Here is an 18190-nt window from a genome sequence, read left to right as displayed (position 1 = left end):
AAAAAAATAAAGTCTGACACTGTTTCCCCATCTATTTCCCATGAAGTGATGGGACCGGATGCCATGATCTTCGTTTTCTGAATGTTGAGCTTTAAGCCAACTTTTTCACTCTCCTCTTTTACTTTCATCAATGTTAGAATAGCTAAATGTAGCTTTTTAAAAAAATAGGGAGACATAATGCAAAAAACAGACGTAAAACTGATTTAGTAATACAATCTTTACGTCTGAAACTAGAAAAAACTGGAAGACAACACAGGACAATGTTAAAAGTGGTGGAATTTTATGCGCTTTTAGATTCTTTTCTTCTTTAAACAGTTTTGCATTTTCCCCGTGTCTGCAATAACGTTTCTCTCGTAAATGGAATATTTTAAAGTCAATTATCACAAAAGAACCATTTTGGCCCCATAAAGGCTGGGGGGGGGGTAGACACAAAAAACCTGTCTTACTAGCTCTGAAGGAAAACACTGCAGAAAAGAACAAGGATTTGAAAGTGGGCAGTCTATGCTGCTCTGCAGACGGTTGACAATAAGCCTGCCTGCTCATCTTCAGATGGGCTTCTGCCTCCGTGGGGAGGAATTCTCCCAGGGCCATGGTCCTAGCAACCCTGCCTTGTTTCAGTCTCTCCCCTGGGAAGATGCAGGGCTGGATCAGATCTAGGCGATCAAAGCCTCCCCACAAGCTGGCAGGCTGCACCCCGTCCCTGGAGCCAGGTAGCCCCGGGGGGCGGGTGCTGGAAGAACAGGACATGCATGGCCTGACTACTCCAGGCTCTGTGGTTCCTCCTGCCCACAGAAGGTGCGTCCTGGCCTGAGGTCTGACATGTGGAGTCAGAGCAGGGCCTGCTCAGGTGAGTAGTAATATACCAACTGAGGGACACAGGTGGGATGGTGTTACCGATTTTAAGGTCAAGAAGAAGGCTGCAAGCAAATTTAAAGTCCAAATGAAGCTTCAGGTAGCATGATTAGAACACTTAAAAAATTACTTTGAAAATTATTTTTATAGCCATTAAGATCATTTTAAAATTAGCATTCAGAGTAAAAACAACATATATTTTAAGAAGCTAATAACTTTCAAGTACAGATTACCAAGAGTTTAGGTTAGTGATGGCTTTTCTTAAGCTAGCTGAAAAATAGGAAGCGTGCAATGACTCAATCGGTGCTTTAAACAATTAACTATGTATGACCCAGAGTTGAGAAGGGGCGACAGAGGACGAGACGGCTGGACGGCACCACCGACTCGACGGACGCGAGTCTGAGCAAGCTCCGGGACCTGGTGACGGACAGGGAAGCCTGGGGTGCTGCTGTCCATGGGGTCACAAAGAGCCAGACATGACTGAGCAACTGAACTGAACCAGAATTTCTTCTAGAATGACACATAAAAGCTAACAGTGGGAATTGTGAGCTAGGGCACTTCTGCCTTTTCCCTTATACCTTTCTATACCATGACTTTGTAAAGCCTGGGAATATTTAACTTCAAAAACAAAAGGAAACTGGCTTGGAAATACCCTATAGTTTAGATGACCCCTTATTAACTAGGACAAATAGATAAAAGCGTCACTGCAGAAGGAATGGATAAAATAACTGCAAAGTTTTACCTGAGCAGTTTATTAAATGAACCTGCAGGGAAACCTGAGAGCAAGGGAAAAATTTCATTTTGTAAACTGCCTTTTGGCAGAAAGAACCAGAGTGAAAGGCAGATTCAGAGTGCACATTTGGGGTCTCCCCCTTCTGGCCACTCCCTGGCCCCCCACCCCACTGTCTGATAGGAGGAAGGATGGACTTGACGGCCCTACCTGTCGAAGGCAGGGGCGCTGGCCTCCAGGCCTCTGCTGAGTCTCAGATGATGGGAGCCAACCTAAATCAAAGAGAGATGACGCTGGTGATTCCTCCGGCCCAGGATGCGATCGCCTTCCCATTCACCCTCCGCCACCAGCCAGGCCAGAGCAGGAGCCCCACGGCCCCTCCGTGGTCTGTTTACAGCTCAGGATGGCCAGACCCTGAACCCGAGTCCGGCTCTGCTGTGGCCCTCTCCTAAGTGCCACGTGGACCATGCCAGCTGGACTCACCCACAGAAGACAGACCAAGAGGCCCAGGTTGGATCCACAAACACTTCCATGGGGCAGAGGTGTGGCCCAGCCAACCGGGAGAGAGAAACCAGCCTCCAGCCTCTTTTGCGAGGCCAGGAACCTTGACTGCCCCTCAAATCTGAGCTGCCATAACTACCCGCAAATGAATCTGCCTTACTGTCTAGAACTACTTACTTCACACCGGCAGCTTAAAACGCAAACTTGAAACTACGTGTTGCTATTGGCTGAGGGCCTCTGCAGCTGGACAAATCTAGGACAACCTGACACGGAACAGTGTTAAGGATAGTAGTGGATTATAACCTGATGAAGAGAACAGGAATCCAGGAATCTCTACAGAGGCGAGCATGCTGGCTGGGTGGATGACTGGATGGATAGAAGGATGCGGGCAGGTGGACAGGGCGGTGGCCGCCTGGTGAGACGGCTAGCTGGATGGGGAACAGGGATGGGGAGAAGGGAGGGTTTTTACAGCAAATACCAACCAATAAACACAGAAGGAGTGATGGGAAATCATCGCCTTATAACCATCCCAGGAAAAAACTGTTCGGCAAAAATCATCCATTGACCCATACATCTTAAGGGAGTTTGACGAGGAGCAGGATATTTGCATGGTTGCAAAGTGTCTCCCGTAAATCGCTTCTTGGTTCAAAAGTAAGACATACTAAACAGAGAAACTGAGGAACACCTTGCACAGGTGATTGAAGTAACATCCCGGAGGAGGGGCGAAGGGACACTGTGGGCTCCCAGCAGGATGGACTATCTGAGGACGTGGTCCTTGGGCAGAAGCGGGCCTGGGACGCTCTCTGGAAGGTCACCCTTCCTCTGTCACCTGGACAACCCTTTAGTCCGGCTGCCCAAAGCCTCACATCCGGCCTCCCCATGCCGGGCCCTGCCCATGCCTGGCTCGGACACTGACCTGCAGCTCTCCTCTCTGATGTCACTTAGTCCTGAGGCCGCTGTGGGTCAGAGCCGCAGGGAGCAGCTTCGGGCAGGGCTGGAATGAAACCACGGCTGGCCCCGCACACAGGAACTGACCTCGCTGCTTTTTTTAGTCTCCCTCTTCCTCCTTTGCCCACCCTCCTCCCCCAGCCAACTGGACGCGTGACCGACCATTCCCTTTTGGTCTCTAAAGCCAGAGGTGCGATCCTAAATGCTCCAGGCTGAGCCTGAGGAAGTGGATGGAAGAATAACGCCTGGCTGGGTGGACATGGAGTGTCTACCAGCTCCTGAGAGGGTCCCAGAGCCACAAAGGGCATCTCTGAACATCTCCCCGCCCCTCCCCTAGTTAAAGATGCCAGCCTCTGTGGTCTGGATCCTTGCCATCATCCTACCTGGTGGCTTTACCTTTATCTTCACAAGCCATGGTGTGTCCCAGCTCCACGGCTAAGGCGTTGGCCTTAAATCAGCCATGATGGGAGTATTTATACCACAAAAATGGGCAAAAGCAACAACTCCAAACTTCTCCCTCCTGGCCCCAGAAAAGCTGGTTTACCACCATAACCTTGAGTGGTTCCCAAGCCTTCTGCACATTGGAGCCATCTAAGCATCTTTAAAACAGCATGCATGGCTGCTCTCACCCGTCGTGATATAATGGGGATAGCACACGCCCTGAGCACCAGGAATTTTATGAGTGCCCAGTAGTTTCAACAACATGCAGCACTTTTGGCACCACTGGGGCAAAATTCAAACTTCTCAGTGTAACATACAAAGCCCATGTTCATCAGGACCTAGCTGGCTTCTCCAGCCACACCTTTCCCCACGAACTTGTCCCCCTGGCCGAGCTGTAGGTGGCCGAGCCAGCACAGTTCCTGGATGTGGTCTGACGCAGGGGTTGCAGCATCTGCGTCGTGGTCCCCTCTGCCTTCCTGGCCGGGGTGACCCCACCCCACCCTTCCCGAGTCAGTTCAGATGCCCACCCCCGCAGCACAGGTGTTGGGGGCCAGAGTGAGGCACTCCGCCCGTGGCAAAGGTCATGAGGAAGGAGGCTCGACATACGCAAAGGCGGGATCGAGCCTCAGGAGTCCCCCTGGAAATCCTCGAGCATCTACCCCCATAACCAGAGCCTGCCTGCTTTACTACTTTGTGCTCTCACCTACACCTCTGACTTTACGGGGGGCTATCCCCCACCACCTCTTTCGGAGAAGGAGTTAACTTAGAGCTCCAGTTAATAAAAACTCCTGGGCGTGACAAGAATGTTTTAACCTACAAACTCCTCTGAAGGTTCTCTGGCCTGCCTGACAGGCTTGTTCGGCCACATGTGATTGCTCACAGCCTCCCAACCATGAGAGGCACGAGATGCTTTAAACCCTCTAAAAACAGGTTCCTTAGAAAAGTTAGAAAACTATTAGTATAAGTATAATGGGCTGATTAGAAATTGTATTGGTGAGGGGTTTTTCATTTGTTGAGCCAATGTTTGTTGCTAAGTCTCCACATCCCCTGCCCTTACATACATTAATGAATATATAGAAGAAATAAGTATTAACCTTTGATATTAATCACGTTGGACCTTAGGTTAAGTAAATTCTTTCCTTAATTAAAACCCACTACACCCTCACCCTATAGGAATGTAACTTTATCTGGTACTTTCGGAAGGTGGCGTCTGTTTCAAGAATAATCACCCCTGGAGAAATAAATGTCCTGGTTGACTGACCGCTGTCACAAGGAGAGGGTCATAAATTGTCAGCAGGCCCCCTGGCCAGAAGATGATGTAATATCCCTAAGACCTCCGTATACATTTGTATGAAGCACCTGACTTTGATAAAAGTCAGGACTGCTGACCCCGTGTGACTTTTGAATAACATCTCAGTGTATTAAAGTAGACCGTGGAAAATAAAGAATTGGGATCAGTTCCTTGAAAGACTGGTCTCCCCATGTCTCTCTCTCTCTCAAATTCTGGCTGAGTCTCCATCTGGAGCGCGGAACCCGCCATGCTTACTAATTATGCCTGGGCTTCTAAGATCCGACCGGGGAGGCCTCAGTGTCTCCTCTCCTTCGGGAGAACGGAAGGACGCCTGCGGCTACGTAAGTGGTGCAAGCTTCTTGTCTTGAAGTTTTATTGGTCTCCCGCGTAAACCAAGCTATTCAGCCTCTTTTCTCCACTGAATTTTCCTACTGAGCTATCCTCATTCTATTATTCTTTACATCTTTAATTAATATCAAATTGAAGCTATTGTATTCTGATCCTCGCCAACGCCGTCCCCGCTTCGAATACCCTGGACCAGCCGGGGCTGGACCCCAGCACACGGGGACCTCAGTCGCCCTCTCTCCTGGCTCTGCTCATACCACACCGTCAGGACCTGTCCCCGCCTCCCGGAAGGCAGGGGCAACCTCTGATGTCAGGTGTCTGAACGTACCAGACGTGTGATGAGAGCCTGCGGGATGAATAAACGGCTTCCCCAGGGGTGTGTATGAGGGCTGGGTGGTGGAAGAGCCCGGAGACTGGTCCTCGCGCTGCACATGAACTCAGAAAGGTGAGGACACTGTCTCTACACCACACAGCATCCCCGTGGGGGCTCAGTGTGAAACTCCTACTCGACTCATAGGGCACAAAGAGCCACACCTCTCCTAATGCAACTTGGGCTTTTGTCTGCGTATGTGCTCAGTCGCTCAGTTGCATCTGACTCTTTGCAACCTTGTGAACTGTAGCCCGCCAGGCTCCTCCATCCACGAGATTTCCCAGGCAAGAATACAGGTAGTGGGTCGCCATTTCTTCCAGAGGATCTACCCAACCCAGGGATGGAACCTGCGTCCCCAGTATCGGCGGGCTGATTCTTTACCAGAGCCACCTGGGAAGTCCTTCTGTCTCTTAGATGCTGTATTTTATGTTATGAATACCATTAACAACTACCGTTTTTCATACTTTTTAGAGTCTATATACTGTACTGAATTCTAATACATTTCATGATATTCAATCCTCTCCATAACCCTATGAGACTGGTACAGCCAACCCCATCTTACGGAAGCGTAAATTAAGGCTTAGCAAGAAAGAGTTTCTCCACTTTTTTTTTTGAGATAAAAACTTCTCAACAGTATATGGTTCCTAAGTAGGGGAACCAGAACCTGAACTGGAACCCAGGTCCCTATAACGTCAGAGCCTATGCTCTAAACCACAATAAGCTGTCTCGTGACCTTATTTCTTTCTGTGATGTTGCTGGTGAGCCCAGGAGCTTTGTGCAAGGCCCGTGGTCTGCACTGTGTGTACCGGGTCATGCTGGCTTCGGTTCACATCCATTTTAAGCACTTTTTTCTCCTCATCCCAACCTTGTCATTATTTCTAAAACTGCTGCAGTATGATCCATCTCACATCGTCTTTGGAACACAGGAAGGTACAACCACCCAACTCAGAGCACACAGGGCTGCGTGCCCCGGAGCTCGGTGAACAGGCTTTGACGGGGAGGAGGTGGATGTGGGCACGGTGGGAGCCGCAGAGGGGAGTGGTCTTCTCCCTCCTCGGCTGAGCCACATGAAGCTTCAAAACACAGACCTGACCCGCCAGTGCAAGACCTGTGTGTGCACCTTACAGGGAAGAAGACGCTAAAGCAACAAGAGCAGCAAAGTCTTCAAACGAATCCTAGATAAAAACATCACTAAATAGACTGAACTGGAAGAGCAACTAGCTTTCGATATGGCTCTTTATAAACGGTACAACCTGCTGACATGACAAAGATGAAATGTGAGGGGAACGTGTTGCTGGAAACGCAGTCGGGACCCAGGAGTTTGCAATGAAGGTCCTGGGCCTGTGAAAATGTGTAGACAAATCACCATCCACAGACCTCTCTGCATACCCCCATACCCTCATACCGCCCCCTCCCCACCACTCCCCGAAACCAGGGCTCATCTGCTCCCTGGGGCAAGCGTAAGAGGCTGCAACACTGCAACTTAAAATGCAAGCTATTCACCTCCAAATCTTTGCACTGTTCATCTAACCTAAGTGAAGATGGAGTGAGAGTTTTTCAAAATGGAAAAAAACCACCAGACTGATCGTCAGACTTGCTACTGATAGTCCAGGTAGGGGGTTTGAGAGCTAACCCCCTTCAAAGAGGACCTCATCTGCCTTTGATGCAGAATAATATTTAGAGGGTAAACACAGGTATCAAACCCAAAGGTTAGCAAAAGATTCATGAACACTGAAGTCTTTTGAAACTTATTTTGAAGAAACCACGAAGGCTGTAGAAGAGCCTTAACAAGCGTCATGAGTCCAGGAGGTGCTATAGCTGCAGAAAAGTGAGCCAGCCAAGGTCCACAGATGCACGGCTGCTCCACGGCAGGGTCAGGCTGCGTCTAGAGCATCTGCGGGTTCAACGTGAAGACCGAAATTAAAGAAGGGAATGACAAGCTTTGTTTTCAGAAGAGAGAGACCAGAGCATGGCGAGTTCTAGAAACAAGACAGAGATGATTAAGGAGGGTCCTGGAGAAGATGAAGTGGAAAAAGGGGGACCGTGAAGGTCCGAGGACGCAGACTTCGTGTGGCACGGCCCCTGCAGAGGCAGACTGTGCAAGGCAAGGAGAAACTAGCTAATAACAATAATGATGATGACGGAGCCATCCTGAATCATGACCTCAAGCCTGGAAGAGCAACCCCAAACTGGGTGAGAGGCTAAAACAGACGAGTTCCAAAGGGTCCTTCCCAAACTCTAAGATGCTCCCATAACCACCCCCACCCAGGAAATTGCACATCTAAAGAAAATTAAACTTCAAAACCCCTTCTAGAATGTCTAGAATAGGCAAATTAGAGAGACAAAAAATAGATGAGTGGCTGCCGAGGCCTCGGGTAGGGCTGGAGGGGATGGGGAGTGACCGCTGATGGGCACAGGGTTTCTTGGCGGTGAAGAATGTGTTCTAAAATTAGACCACGGCGATGGTTACACAACTCTGTAAATGGACTAAAACCCAGAGAATTGTACGCTTCACAGGCTTCTCCAGGTTTCTCTGTGTAAATTATATCTCAGCTGAGCTGTTTAAAAACACAGCTCTCTGGGGATGGGCTCCAGGGAACACTCCATCCGTCCCCGGGAGTGCCTCTCTCTGCAGCCACTTAATGCCACAAGCTGCTGCACGCGTCTTAGGCGTTCCTTTCTGTTGGAGAAACTGAACGTTCTCAGAGCTTTTTCCGTAGAACTCAGAGCCCACGTAAGACATCTGCCCACCTGTCTCCCCGAAGGGCGGACAAGCTTCCTTTCCACAGCTGCCAACTGCGTGAGGACAAGGTGCCCACAGCTGAGGCCAAGTCAGGTCAAGGGCGGTGAGACCCGGCGTGTCAAACACTCCCAAGGATCTGGCAGGTGGCCCTGGGCCTCGAGCCCTCGGGAAGAAGGGCCAAAGCGATGGAAGCCGGGCACAGGGGTCTTGTGAGGGCACCTACATCCCCTCTGGCCAGGGAGGAAGGTCCAGGAGGACATGGCCAAGACCCTCCTGGGTAGGAACTCCCTCAATGGGGCTGCGTGCTGTTCGGTTGATGACAAATGTGTACTTGGCCTCATACCCTGAACACTTCCCAGGAGACAGAAGGCCAAACAGCCCTGGCACCGGCCAGAGCCCCACGTGGGACAGCAAGGTGTATTTTTAGAAATCACGAGAAACCAGTGTGCAGTTCTCAGGTGGTCCGGGAACAGGCACCTCCAAACACCAGACCTGCCGCACGGCCACTAGGGCCCCCCAAACCTTTCAAAGCTTTCCAGGAGGGTCACAGGTCTCAAAAGACATCAGAGGCCACATTTTCAATGCACCGAACTGGGGTCTGAGCAAAGGGAACTGCAATCACACGACGTGGTCCACTTACCCCCAGAGACCTCCCATCTCACCAGTGTCATCAGGGAGCTCGAGGTGGGAAATCACACAACGCGTGTGTCTCTGTGTACAACACCACACACACGTGCAACGCTCACATGCACATGTGCACACACTGACAGCTCAGCTCAATCCAGCTGGGCTGGGGAGAAAGACCTGAAACTGTGCCAGGAAAGAAACACGATGAGAAGCAGCAGCCCACAGCAGTGTGCAAGAGCAGGTGAACAAGGACAGACAGACACACACAGACAGGCTTTCTCATCACTTACCTGAAGCCCTGGCTGCTCCCAGAACAGCGGAACGGAGCCTCGGATTTGGACAAAAGAGGACACGCCATCATCCATGTAAATTGTCTGCACCGCAGAGAGACAGAAGGGGAAAGGTATTCTTCAATGAAAGCGAACGTCCCGGGGCCGGGTAACGGGATCCGGCTGCTGAGACCCGACACCAGCCAGAGCGAAGGGCGGCCGCGGGCTGGGGTGCCCTCTGCCCCTCGCCCCGCCTGGCCCGCTCTCCGCCCTGCAGGCCAGCCCAGCGCACGGGCCTGCAGGCCACCCCCCAGCCTCCGAGGACGGACGGGAATTCCCACAACCTGACCCACCTTCCCCGAAAAGCCCCGCAGTCCCCTCCCCACCAGCTTCAGGAACAGAAGCAGATGGGCTCTGGGACTTAACTGAGACCTTCCTGGAAGCCCTCGACTGTCAGCCAGTCAGCCGGCCAAGCAGCAGGCGCCACTGGAAAAGGACCAGAGGAAGTGAAAGGGAGCAGCGGTGGGCAAAGCCCGGCTGGCGGCACCTGACCGCCCGAGTCCAGACTGGACATGACCTCACAGTCGGTCCCGGCCCCACGCACTGTGTTCCTAAGCGTGTCACGGAGTCCACACACACACACACACACCCCTTCCGCAACCTTACACACACACACCCCACCCCTTCCACAAGCTTCCACACACACCCATTCCACAACCTTACACACACATACCCCTTCCACAAGCTTACACACACACACACACACTCTCCACAAGCTTACACACACACACCCCTTCCACAAGCCTCCACACACACCCATTCCACAACCTTACACACACATACCCCTTCCACAAGCTTCCACACACACACCCCTTCCACAAGCTTCCACACACACCCATTCCACAAACTTCCACACACACACCCCTTCCACAAGCTTACACACACACCCCTTCCACAAGCTTACACACACACACTCTCCACAAGCTTACACACACACTCCACCCCTTCCACAAGCTTCCACACACACCCATTCCACAAGCTTACCCACACACACCCCTTCCACAAGCTTACACACACACACCCCTTCCACAAGCTTACACACACACACACACACTCTCCACAAGCTTACACACACACGCACACATTCTCCACAAGCTTACACACACACACACCCCTTCCACAAGCTTCCAGGGTGACAGCACCTGCAGGACACGGATGATTCTTACAAGTTGAAGTATCTCCGCCCACCCCCAGCGCACACCGTTCCTTCAGGGCGTACCAACTCTTCACCTGCCCGCAGGCCCCCACGGATGCTCTAGCGCCAGGGAGGTCTAAAGGGACAAAAAGTACAGTCCTGAGTCATGAGGGGGAGGCTGCGGCAGCTATCAGATGCTGCCCTTTATCTGGGTAACTCTACCCTGGCCTGGCAGGGCCGGCCCGGGCGATGCCGCTGGCCCCTTCTATTTCTTACTGGCCTGCTCCCTCACAGAGTAGCTTTCCATGTGGCTAGATCACACTCAGATCACACATGCATTAGTAATTCTGCAGTGGAGGAGCTGAACATTAGACGTGAAGGTTCCCTGGACTACAGGAACCACGTAAGCCTGGTCGTCATTAGGTTGGGCTGAAACTCTATCCCTTCATCTCCAAAGGAAAAAATGCACTGGGTTAAGAACTTGTCTGTTTCCAGATACTGATCACCAGCAAGTGGGTTACCCACCACTGTTTTACTGACAAAAGCAGAAGAAAGTAGCAGGCGGTTTAAAGTACTGTTGGCTACAAAGAGATTAAATGCATACAACCACACACACGTCCAGACTCTTGAGAGATCACCAATTCGGCCAACATCTCCACGTAAAGGCAACTCGTAACTGAGCCCAGGATTTGGTGTATGCTAATGACTTCCCTGGTGGCTCAGATGGTAAAGAATCCGCCTGCAGTGCAGGAGACCTGGGTTTGATCCCTGGGTTGGGACGATCTCCTGGAGGACGGAATGGCAACCCACTCCAGTATTCTTGCCTGGAGAATCCCCATGGACAGAGGAGCCTGGCAGGTTACAGTCCATGGGGTCACAAAGAGTTGGACATGACTGAGCTACTAACACGTTCGCTTTCAGGGAACTATTACCCTTCACTTTATTTTGTTGTTATTTTAGTCACTGAGTCGTGTCTGACTCTTTGCAACCGCATGGGCTGTAGTCCGCCCGGCTCCTTGGTCCATGGGATTTCCCAGGCAAGAAAACTGGAGTGGATTGCCATTTCCTTCTTCAGGGGATCTTCCCGACCCAGGGATTGAACCCGTGTCTTCTGATCTGGCAGGCATATTCTTTACCGTTAAGCCACCTTCACCTTATATAACAAGCGCTAAAAGCACTGCTTCCAGAGTTAGATATGCCCCTCCCGAGCTGGAACTCGCACAGAACCAGCTTCAGGAAAACCCCCGACAGGCAGTCCCAGCACTGCAGACCCCACGCCTTGGGCAGGAAGGAAAGATGCCCCCACATTCCTCCATTCCTCCTCCCGCATGAAAATACCCTTCTCTGTGCCCCATCCTGTCATCAGGAACACTCGCCTCTTGGTTCCCAAGGTGACAGGACAGCCCCGACTGTCACCCAGTAGTGACGGATTTGCAGGGCTTTCCTTTCTGGGTGAAAGAACACAGGTGTTGATGCTAGTGGGAGATTCAACACCTGTGGCCTGGCTTCACAAAGGTAATTTTAACAGCGGGTACCTGGCGGAGGGAGGGGAGGCACGATGAAGGGTGAACACAGGTGAGCTTGCGGGTTCTAGGACACCACCAACCTGGGTCCCACACTCATCTGATCCGCGGGGTGGCCTTGGCTGTGTTCTTTAACCACCTCCAGCCTCAGTTTCCCTCTCTCAACGGAGTTTGCATAACCTGGATCACAGAGGTGTGGACGAGGCCCCGCAGGGGAGGGAGTGAGTCGGGCAGGGCTCAGGCTGCAGGCAGGAGAGGGAATCTAGTGGGGGACAGACAGAGGTGGGGGTGCCACACAGCAGGCGGGACGTCAGGAAGGGGGAGTCACGGCGGAGTGTGGCTCGAGGCCAGGCCGGGGGCCCCTGGACCTGGCACCTGCGTGCCCTCTTTCACAGAGAGGTGGGAGCAGCGACCCAACAACCCCCAAGAGAAAGGGACAGCAGGAAGACTCGCCACTGGTACTGATGCTTTTCTCTAAAAGGCTTTCAGCTGAGCTTCTATTGCAGGATGAGGTGTTTGCTGTGAGGAAGCATTTAACAGGAGGCTTCCTGTGTGCTGTTTTGGATCTGTCAGGAATTCTCTGTTCCTTATTAATTCCTGAATATTCAGGAATTAAGAGGAGAGGCAAACCTCTCCCGGGACTGAGGAATCCAGGCATTTCCTTCATTAGTGTTTCTATATGGTGATAAGTACCCTCTTCCTTCTTGTGAACCATACGGTAAAAGTGATTGTTTACAACTCTCTCTCTCTTTAATATGGATCGCCTATGTTTTTAAGTCTGGAATTTTAATCTTTATCTTTGCTGAGAATAACTACCTTGTAAGACAGTATATATGCCCACACCATGTTCAAGACCCTCTCGAGAAGGTGCTCTGTACCTTCACCCCATCGAGAGGGCGCCTGAGGCCTTCGTGAACAGAGCAAGCCCTGTGCCAGGGGCTTTATTGGCTTTCTGTGTAAACCAAGGAATATCAGCCTCTTTCTCTCCTTTACTTTCTTATCGTTGACTCTGACCACCAGGTTCCCGTCCATTAAAGGACCTCAACAGTTTGCAAACCAGTTCTTTCCAGGTCTGCACTCACGTCCCTCCCGACCTCCCTCATTAATCAGTGGCCTTATCTTCAGGAGCCAAATATTTAGCTTTAGCTTTTGCTTTCTTTGGGTAGACAAGGGGACTTTCTGGGCTGAGTCACGGTGGCAGAGCATACCCACCAGGCAGGTCTTCCAGCTGAGCGGCCAAGACTCCAGACGCTTCCTCCCTGTCGCCAGGGAGACCGAGATGCCATCCACACCTGCATGCTAATGCGTATCCAGAGCACAAATGCACATAGAACGTATACATGTGTGCACACAAGCATGTTCACAGCATACATATGCCGGCGTGCCCCCCGCCCCCCCGAACAAAAGCCCCCTACCCACAAAGTGCACACACACATAGCCTGCCTTGACGGAGAAAGACTGTTCTTTCCTCTGAGAGAAAAAACATAAAAGGCAGGAGTGGGTGGTTTGAGAACACCTCCCTTTTCTGGCTTCCCAAGAGTCTGACTCAGGAGAAGCCCATTTGCTGTCTCCACATCAGGGATCTAGCCGGCTCCATCTCGCCCCATCTCTTGTCTGGACAACGGGGGCACCGCGGCCCGTTAACCACCCTCAGGCGTCTGCTATGGGAGCCCCCTTCCTGATGCCTAGGGGCTGACGCCTCCCAGCCCATTAGCAGGGGACACAGGCTGGAGGTGACCCACTGGCATCACAAGGGGCTGAGCCGCCGGAGTTAGGGCGCCTTCCTGCCTCAGGCTCAGTACCAAGCAGAGCCGCCGCCTGCCCCCCTTGGGTGCGGATGTGGGGTTTCAGACCCTGCCGTTTCTCTAAATGCCAGGTCAGCAAGCAGGCAACACCTTGTCTTCCTCTCCCCCCGTAGGACTTCTGCTCTGGCTCCAGGCTCCTCCTAACACACAGACCTCTCCCTGCCCCCGCTTGCTCTGCTATCTTTCTCGTCTCTCTCCAGGCAGGAGGCTGGCAGCTGAACACTGACCACTCACCCTGGGAGACACCCCCGAGATGCAGACGCCTGCCCACGAGGGGCCAGCTGGCTTGTTTCCTTCCTGTGGCATCCCCAGCTGGCAGGGTCACCATCAAACTCAAGATGTGCATCCGGTTGCCAACGAGGATGCTCCTGGCATCAGCTCTGGGAACTGACTCCTCTCCGGGGTCCCCTTCTCCCCCACATGCCAGGGCAGTCAGGCTGTTCAGGGGTGGGGGGCCCCCGATGGGCGTGAACCATCCCCGGCTCCTCCCTTCCGTGGTGGAGAGCATGGGACCCTTGCGGAGCAGCCTGGGATGAACACGCCCCACGAGGAACTGCCCTGGCTGCCAGCCCACAACCTCCTGCCCCATCTGGGTCTGTGAAAATGAAATCACTGGGCTGCAGACACCAGGAGCCGTGGGGCAGGTGTGGTCATCTCTAAAGCCTTGCTGGGCTGCCACGCAGTACTGGAGGCGACCAGGTCCCTGCCTCTGAGCCCAGAAACTGGGCCCACGGGGGTACCAACGCAAGTCACCAGGCACCTTAGATGAAACAAAGAGCAGAGGCTCAAGCCCTGTGTGTAGAGAAATGAGAAAAGCAACGACCATAGGGATTTCTCATACACCTAAGTGTACTGCATTTAAAGCAGAGTCCTAATCTGCTAAGGTCAGATGGTGCTCTTGCAACGGACTGAATTGTGTCCCCCCACCCACAAAGGATATGCTGACGTCCTAACCCCCAGCACTGTGAACGTGACCTGATTTGGGCAGAAGAGGCACTGCGGGCACAATTAGGTAAGCACGGTCAGGTTGGGGTAGGACACCATCGTCCAACCTGCCTGGTGTCCTGGAAAGGGGAGGAGCCACGTGGAGGAGTGGCAGGAGTGGGTGGTTTGAAAACACCTCCCTTTTCTGGCTTCCCTGTTCTGGACACCAGGACAGAGACTGGCGCGATGCTGCTACGGCTGGACCACCTGAAGCTGGACAAGGAGAGGTGGACCCTCCCCCAGAGGCTCCAGAAGGAGCACGGCCCTGCCCACGCCCCGATTTCGGACTCTGGCTTCCAAAACTGAGAGACAATGCATTTCAGCTGCTTTAAGCACCCTCACCCCTAACTCCCCCACCCCGCAATTTGTGGTACTTGTTACAACAGCTCCAGGCAAGTACTACCATCTTCTTGACATTTTCAGTGTTTAAATGTCTTATCTTTCAGGAACGGACAGTGATCCGGAGGGCAGTTGCTTTCCCGATGACTTCCTTGACAAGACACAGTAGATGGGGCACCAATTAAAAAAACAAAAACTGGTTGAGGGACTTCCCTGGTGGTCCAGTGGTTAAGAATCCGCCTTCCAATACAGTGGACGCGGACTCAATCCCTGGTTGGGGAACTCAGATCCCACATGTCTCAGGGCAACTAAGCCAGTATGCTGCAACTAGAGAGAAACACCTGCAAACCCAGAGAAGCCCACGTGCCGAATGAGGAGCCACACGCCATGACTAATATGACCCGAGGCAGCCAAAAACAAACAAATATATATATTTTAAAAACCTCGTGGTTATAAGAGAGGAGATGGGGGCCACGTTTCCTCTCTCAGTTTTTAAAAAATATTTATTTGGGTGTGCCTGGTCATAGTTGCGGCACGTGGGATCTAGTCCCCTAACCAGGGATCGAACCCAGGCCCCGAGTTGGGAGTGCAGGGTCTTTGCTACCGGACCACCCAGTGAAGGCCCATCCTCTGTCATTTTAAACCAGGTGTTCATTCACCAGCCTCATCTATGTCCAGGAGAGCAGACAGTGGGAAAACAGAAGTCACAGGCAAGAAACTGCCCCTGTCACTCATCTTCAGGCTGCTGATTGAGGTCCTCCTACTCAGCATCTGACCCCTAGAGGACCCTCCCCCGAACTGTGCCTTTGGAAAGCCCAGGCAGGAGCAGCTCACACACCAAGGGCAGGGACTCAAACCTGTGCTGAATTAAACCGCTCAAGTTCTGGTAGGAACCACCTGGTGCAGCTGCAGCAGTAAGAGGGGATGCGAAGTCACATCTCCACTAACTAAACACGGGCTGTTTGCAGCTTGACACACACAGCAACACCGCACACGCGCCGTTCGTGGGCTTTCCTTTATGACTGACTCCACTGCCAGTCTACATGGTGGTATCATCCTACAAATCGCATGTTAGCAAAAAACATAAATAAATAAAGCATCTCTGGGAATGAGAACAGAAGTTAGGGGGATGAAGTCAGTAAGAGATTAAGCAGATGATTCTACTCCATGGAACTGAAAGCAACTGATGCCCAACACGGAACTTTCACAAACCTCAGCTGCTAAGACTTGCTTCTAGGATGAAGCCTCAGGAGATAAGAATGAAAAATAACTTTCTTCTCTCATCCTTCCATTACTCATCTACTTTTATTGTTTCCTGTTTAGTTGCTAAGCCATGTCCAACTCTTTCACGACCCCATGGACTATAGCCCGCCAGCTCCTCTGTCCGTGGGATTCTCCAGGCAAGAATACTGGAATGAATTGCTATTTCCTTCTGCAAGGGGATCTTCCCAATCCAGGGATCAAACCCACGTCTCCTGCACTGCAGGCACGTTCTTTACCACTGAGCCACCTGGGAAGCCCATTCATCTATTTACTTTTGTCTTTAAAAAATTTTCAAATCCTATTGGTTCAAAAAAAAAAAAAAATCCTATTGGTTCATCCATCAGCTGCTCTCTGAATAACCACCACCCTTCCTGATTGCAGCAAAAATTCCTGCTGTTTTTTAGCTGCAATTACCCCAGGTAAGCCATGTTTTTCCAGCATGAGAAGAGAATCAGGAGAACACCGTGCAAACCAGAGGCCACGCTTGCAGACACAGCCCCAGGGACACTTTCTGTCCTCCTTCCTGGGAGAGTGCGGAGCCACGCTCATCAGAAACTGCCCCCAACACCCCGAGTGGAAACACATTTGCGTGGGTGCATCCACTCTGAGCCACCGGGGACCCCGGGCTGGCCTGGGCACTGACCTGCTCCGTCTCCACGAAGTTGGACACGTGGCCATCGTCGTTCACGCCGCGGGTGTGGAAGCGAGCGCCGGCACGCTCGCAGCTGATGCGGGAGATGAGGCAGGCCTTGGCCTGCTTGTGAGAGGCATACACCGTGCGGATGGCCACCACCCCGCAGATGACCTTCAGCAGCCAGTCACAGCAGTTCACCTGGTGCTGCCTCAGGGGCACGTGCAGCAGCTGGTTCCTGCAAAATGGAGCCCACGGTGACTCGGGCCGCCTCACACCCTCCAGGAAACACTGCACTCGTAGCAAGCAGGGGCGATGCCTGGGGGCCGTATTCCTGCACTGCACACGCCCTGCGGACTCCACACTCGGGACACGCAGCAAGGACGTTCACGTGCTCTAGGGGCACCACAAACGGCAGGGCCACCAGGACACAGGCAGTGGGAAAGGGCTACTCCCGGGCGTCAGCAGCAGTGATGGCATGCAGGTGCAGGTGTCAGCCAGTCGCTGGGCTTTCAGGGAACCACAAAGGAGCTTCTGTTTACACCAGTGCCCTCTTCAGTTTTTGAACATAAATCCCTTCGGTAACAATTTAATCATGTTTTATGATGAAAGAATAATGATAAACGACAAATGATAAAAATAATTAAATACGTGCATGCTTATTTAAATTAGATACAGATTCCACAAGGTGAACATGATGAGAGTATTACAAAGCAATGGGAATTAAATAAAAAGGATGAGATGAACATAAAACTTAAAGTTCCAGTACTTCCTCCCCAAACCAAGTGGATGGTTCTGGGTCTCTGGTGTCCATGATCTTCATGGGATAACAGCCAGCATTTAGAAAGGGAACCAAGCTCCATTCTAAGTGCTTTGGGATGGATCGATCCATTTCATCCTTGTATCAGCCTATGTATAGGCATTATCATTCACCCCATTTTACAGATGAAGAAACTGAGGCACAGAGGAGAAACATTTGCCCAAGGTCACAGAGCCAGGTATGCGTGGCATGGAAGCTGTGCTCTTCAGCCCAAGCCTCTCCTGCTGAAGGCCCTAACTATAGAGCTGCCCCCGCACACAGTCACACCGGCTCTCATGTCTCACTCACCTCCCCAACACCCACGGGAGCTTACTGAGCAGGTAATGGCTGAGAAGTGGGGCTTGGGGGTGGTACGAACCTCAGGCTGCTTCCAGACTCTACACGCTTCACCCAGGGAACCCGAGCTGTGCAGTTCTGAGGTCCTTCACATGCTCCCCCAGAGGCAGGGACCCCCACCGTGTAGCGAGCTCATCTAGATCACGGTGTATTTAAAAAGGCAGCACCACTCCTGCC

General features: G+C 52.1%; 1 protein-coding gene across 7 annotated transcripts in view; it reads right to left on the bottom strand.

The window, feature by feature from the left end:
• SYNJ2 (synaptojanin 2) overlaps positions 1-18190 on the bottom strand; it is a 110684-nt gene that overhangs the window by 37898 nt on the left and 54596 nt on the right. For 5 of the 7 annotated variants that reach the window (XM_061428422.1, XM_061428419.1, XM_061428421.1 and 2 more), the window contains 3 exons: positions 16870-17095; positions 9139-9222; positions 1793-1854 (listed from right to left, as the gene is read on the bottom strand). In XM_061428422.1, coding sequence (XP_061284406.1) covers positions 1793-1854; positions 9139-9222; positions 16870-17095 — 372 coding nt within the window. Of the gene's footprint in view, positions 1-1792; positions 1855-9138; positions 9223-9470; positions 9630-16869; positions 17096-18190 lie in introns of those variants that run through there. The other 2 variants (XM_061428426.1, XM_061428425.1) reach the window with 2 other exon arrangements.

This window comes from Bos javanicus, chromosome 9 (genome assembly GCF_032452875.1).
Source record: "Bos javanicus breed banteng chromosome 9, ARS-OSU_banteng_1.0, whole genome shotgun sequence".
Lineage (NCBI taxonomy): Eukaryota > Metazoa > Chordata > Mammalia > Artiodactyla > Bovidae > Bos > Bos javanicus.
Note: the sequence above shows the minus strand (reverse complement) of the source record. Positions and strands in the feature narration are given on the sequence as shown.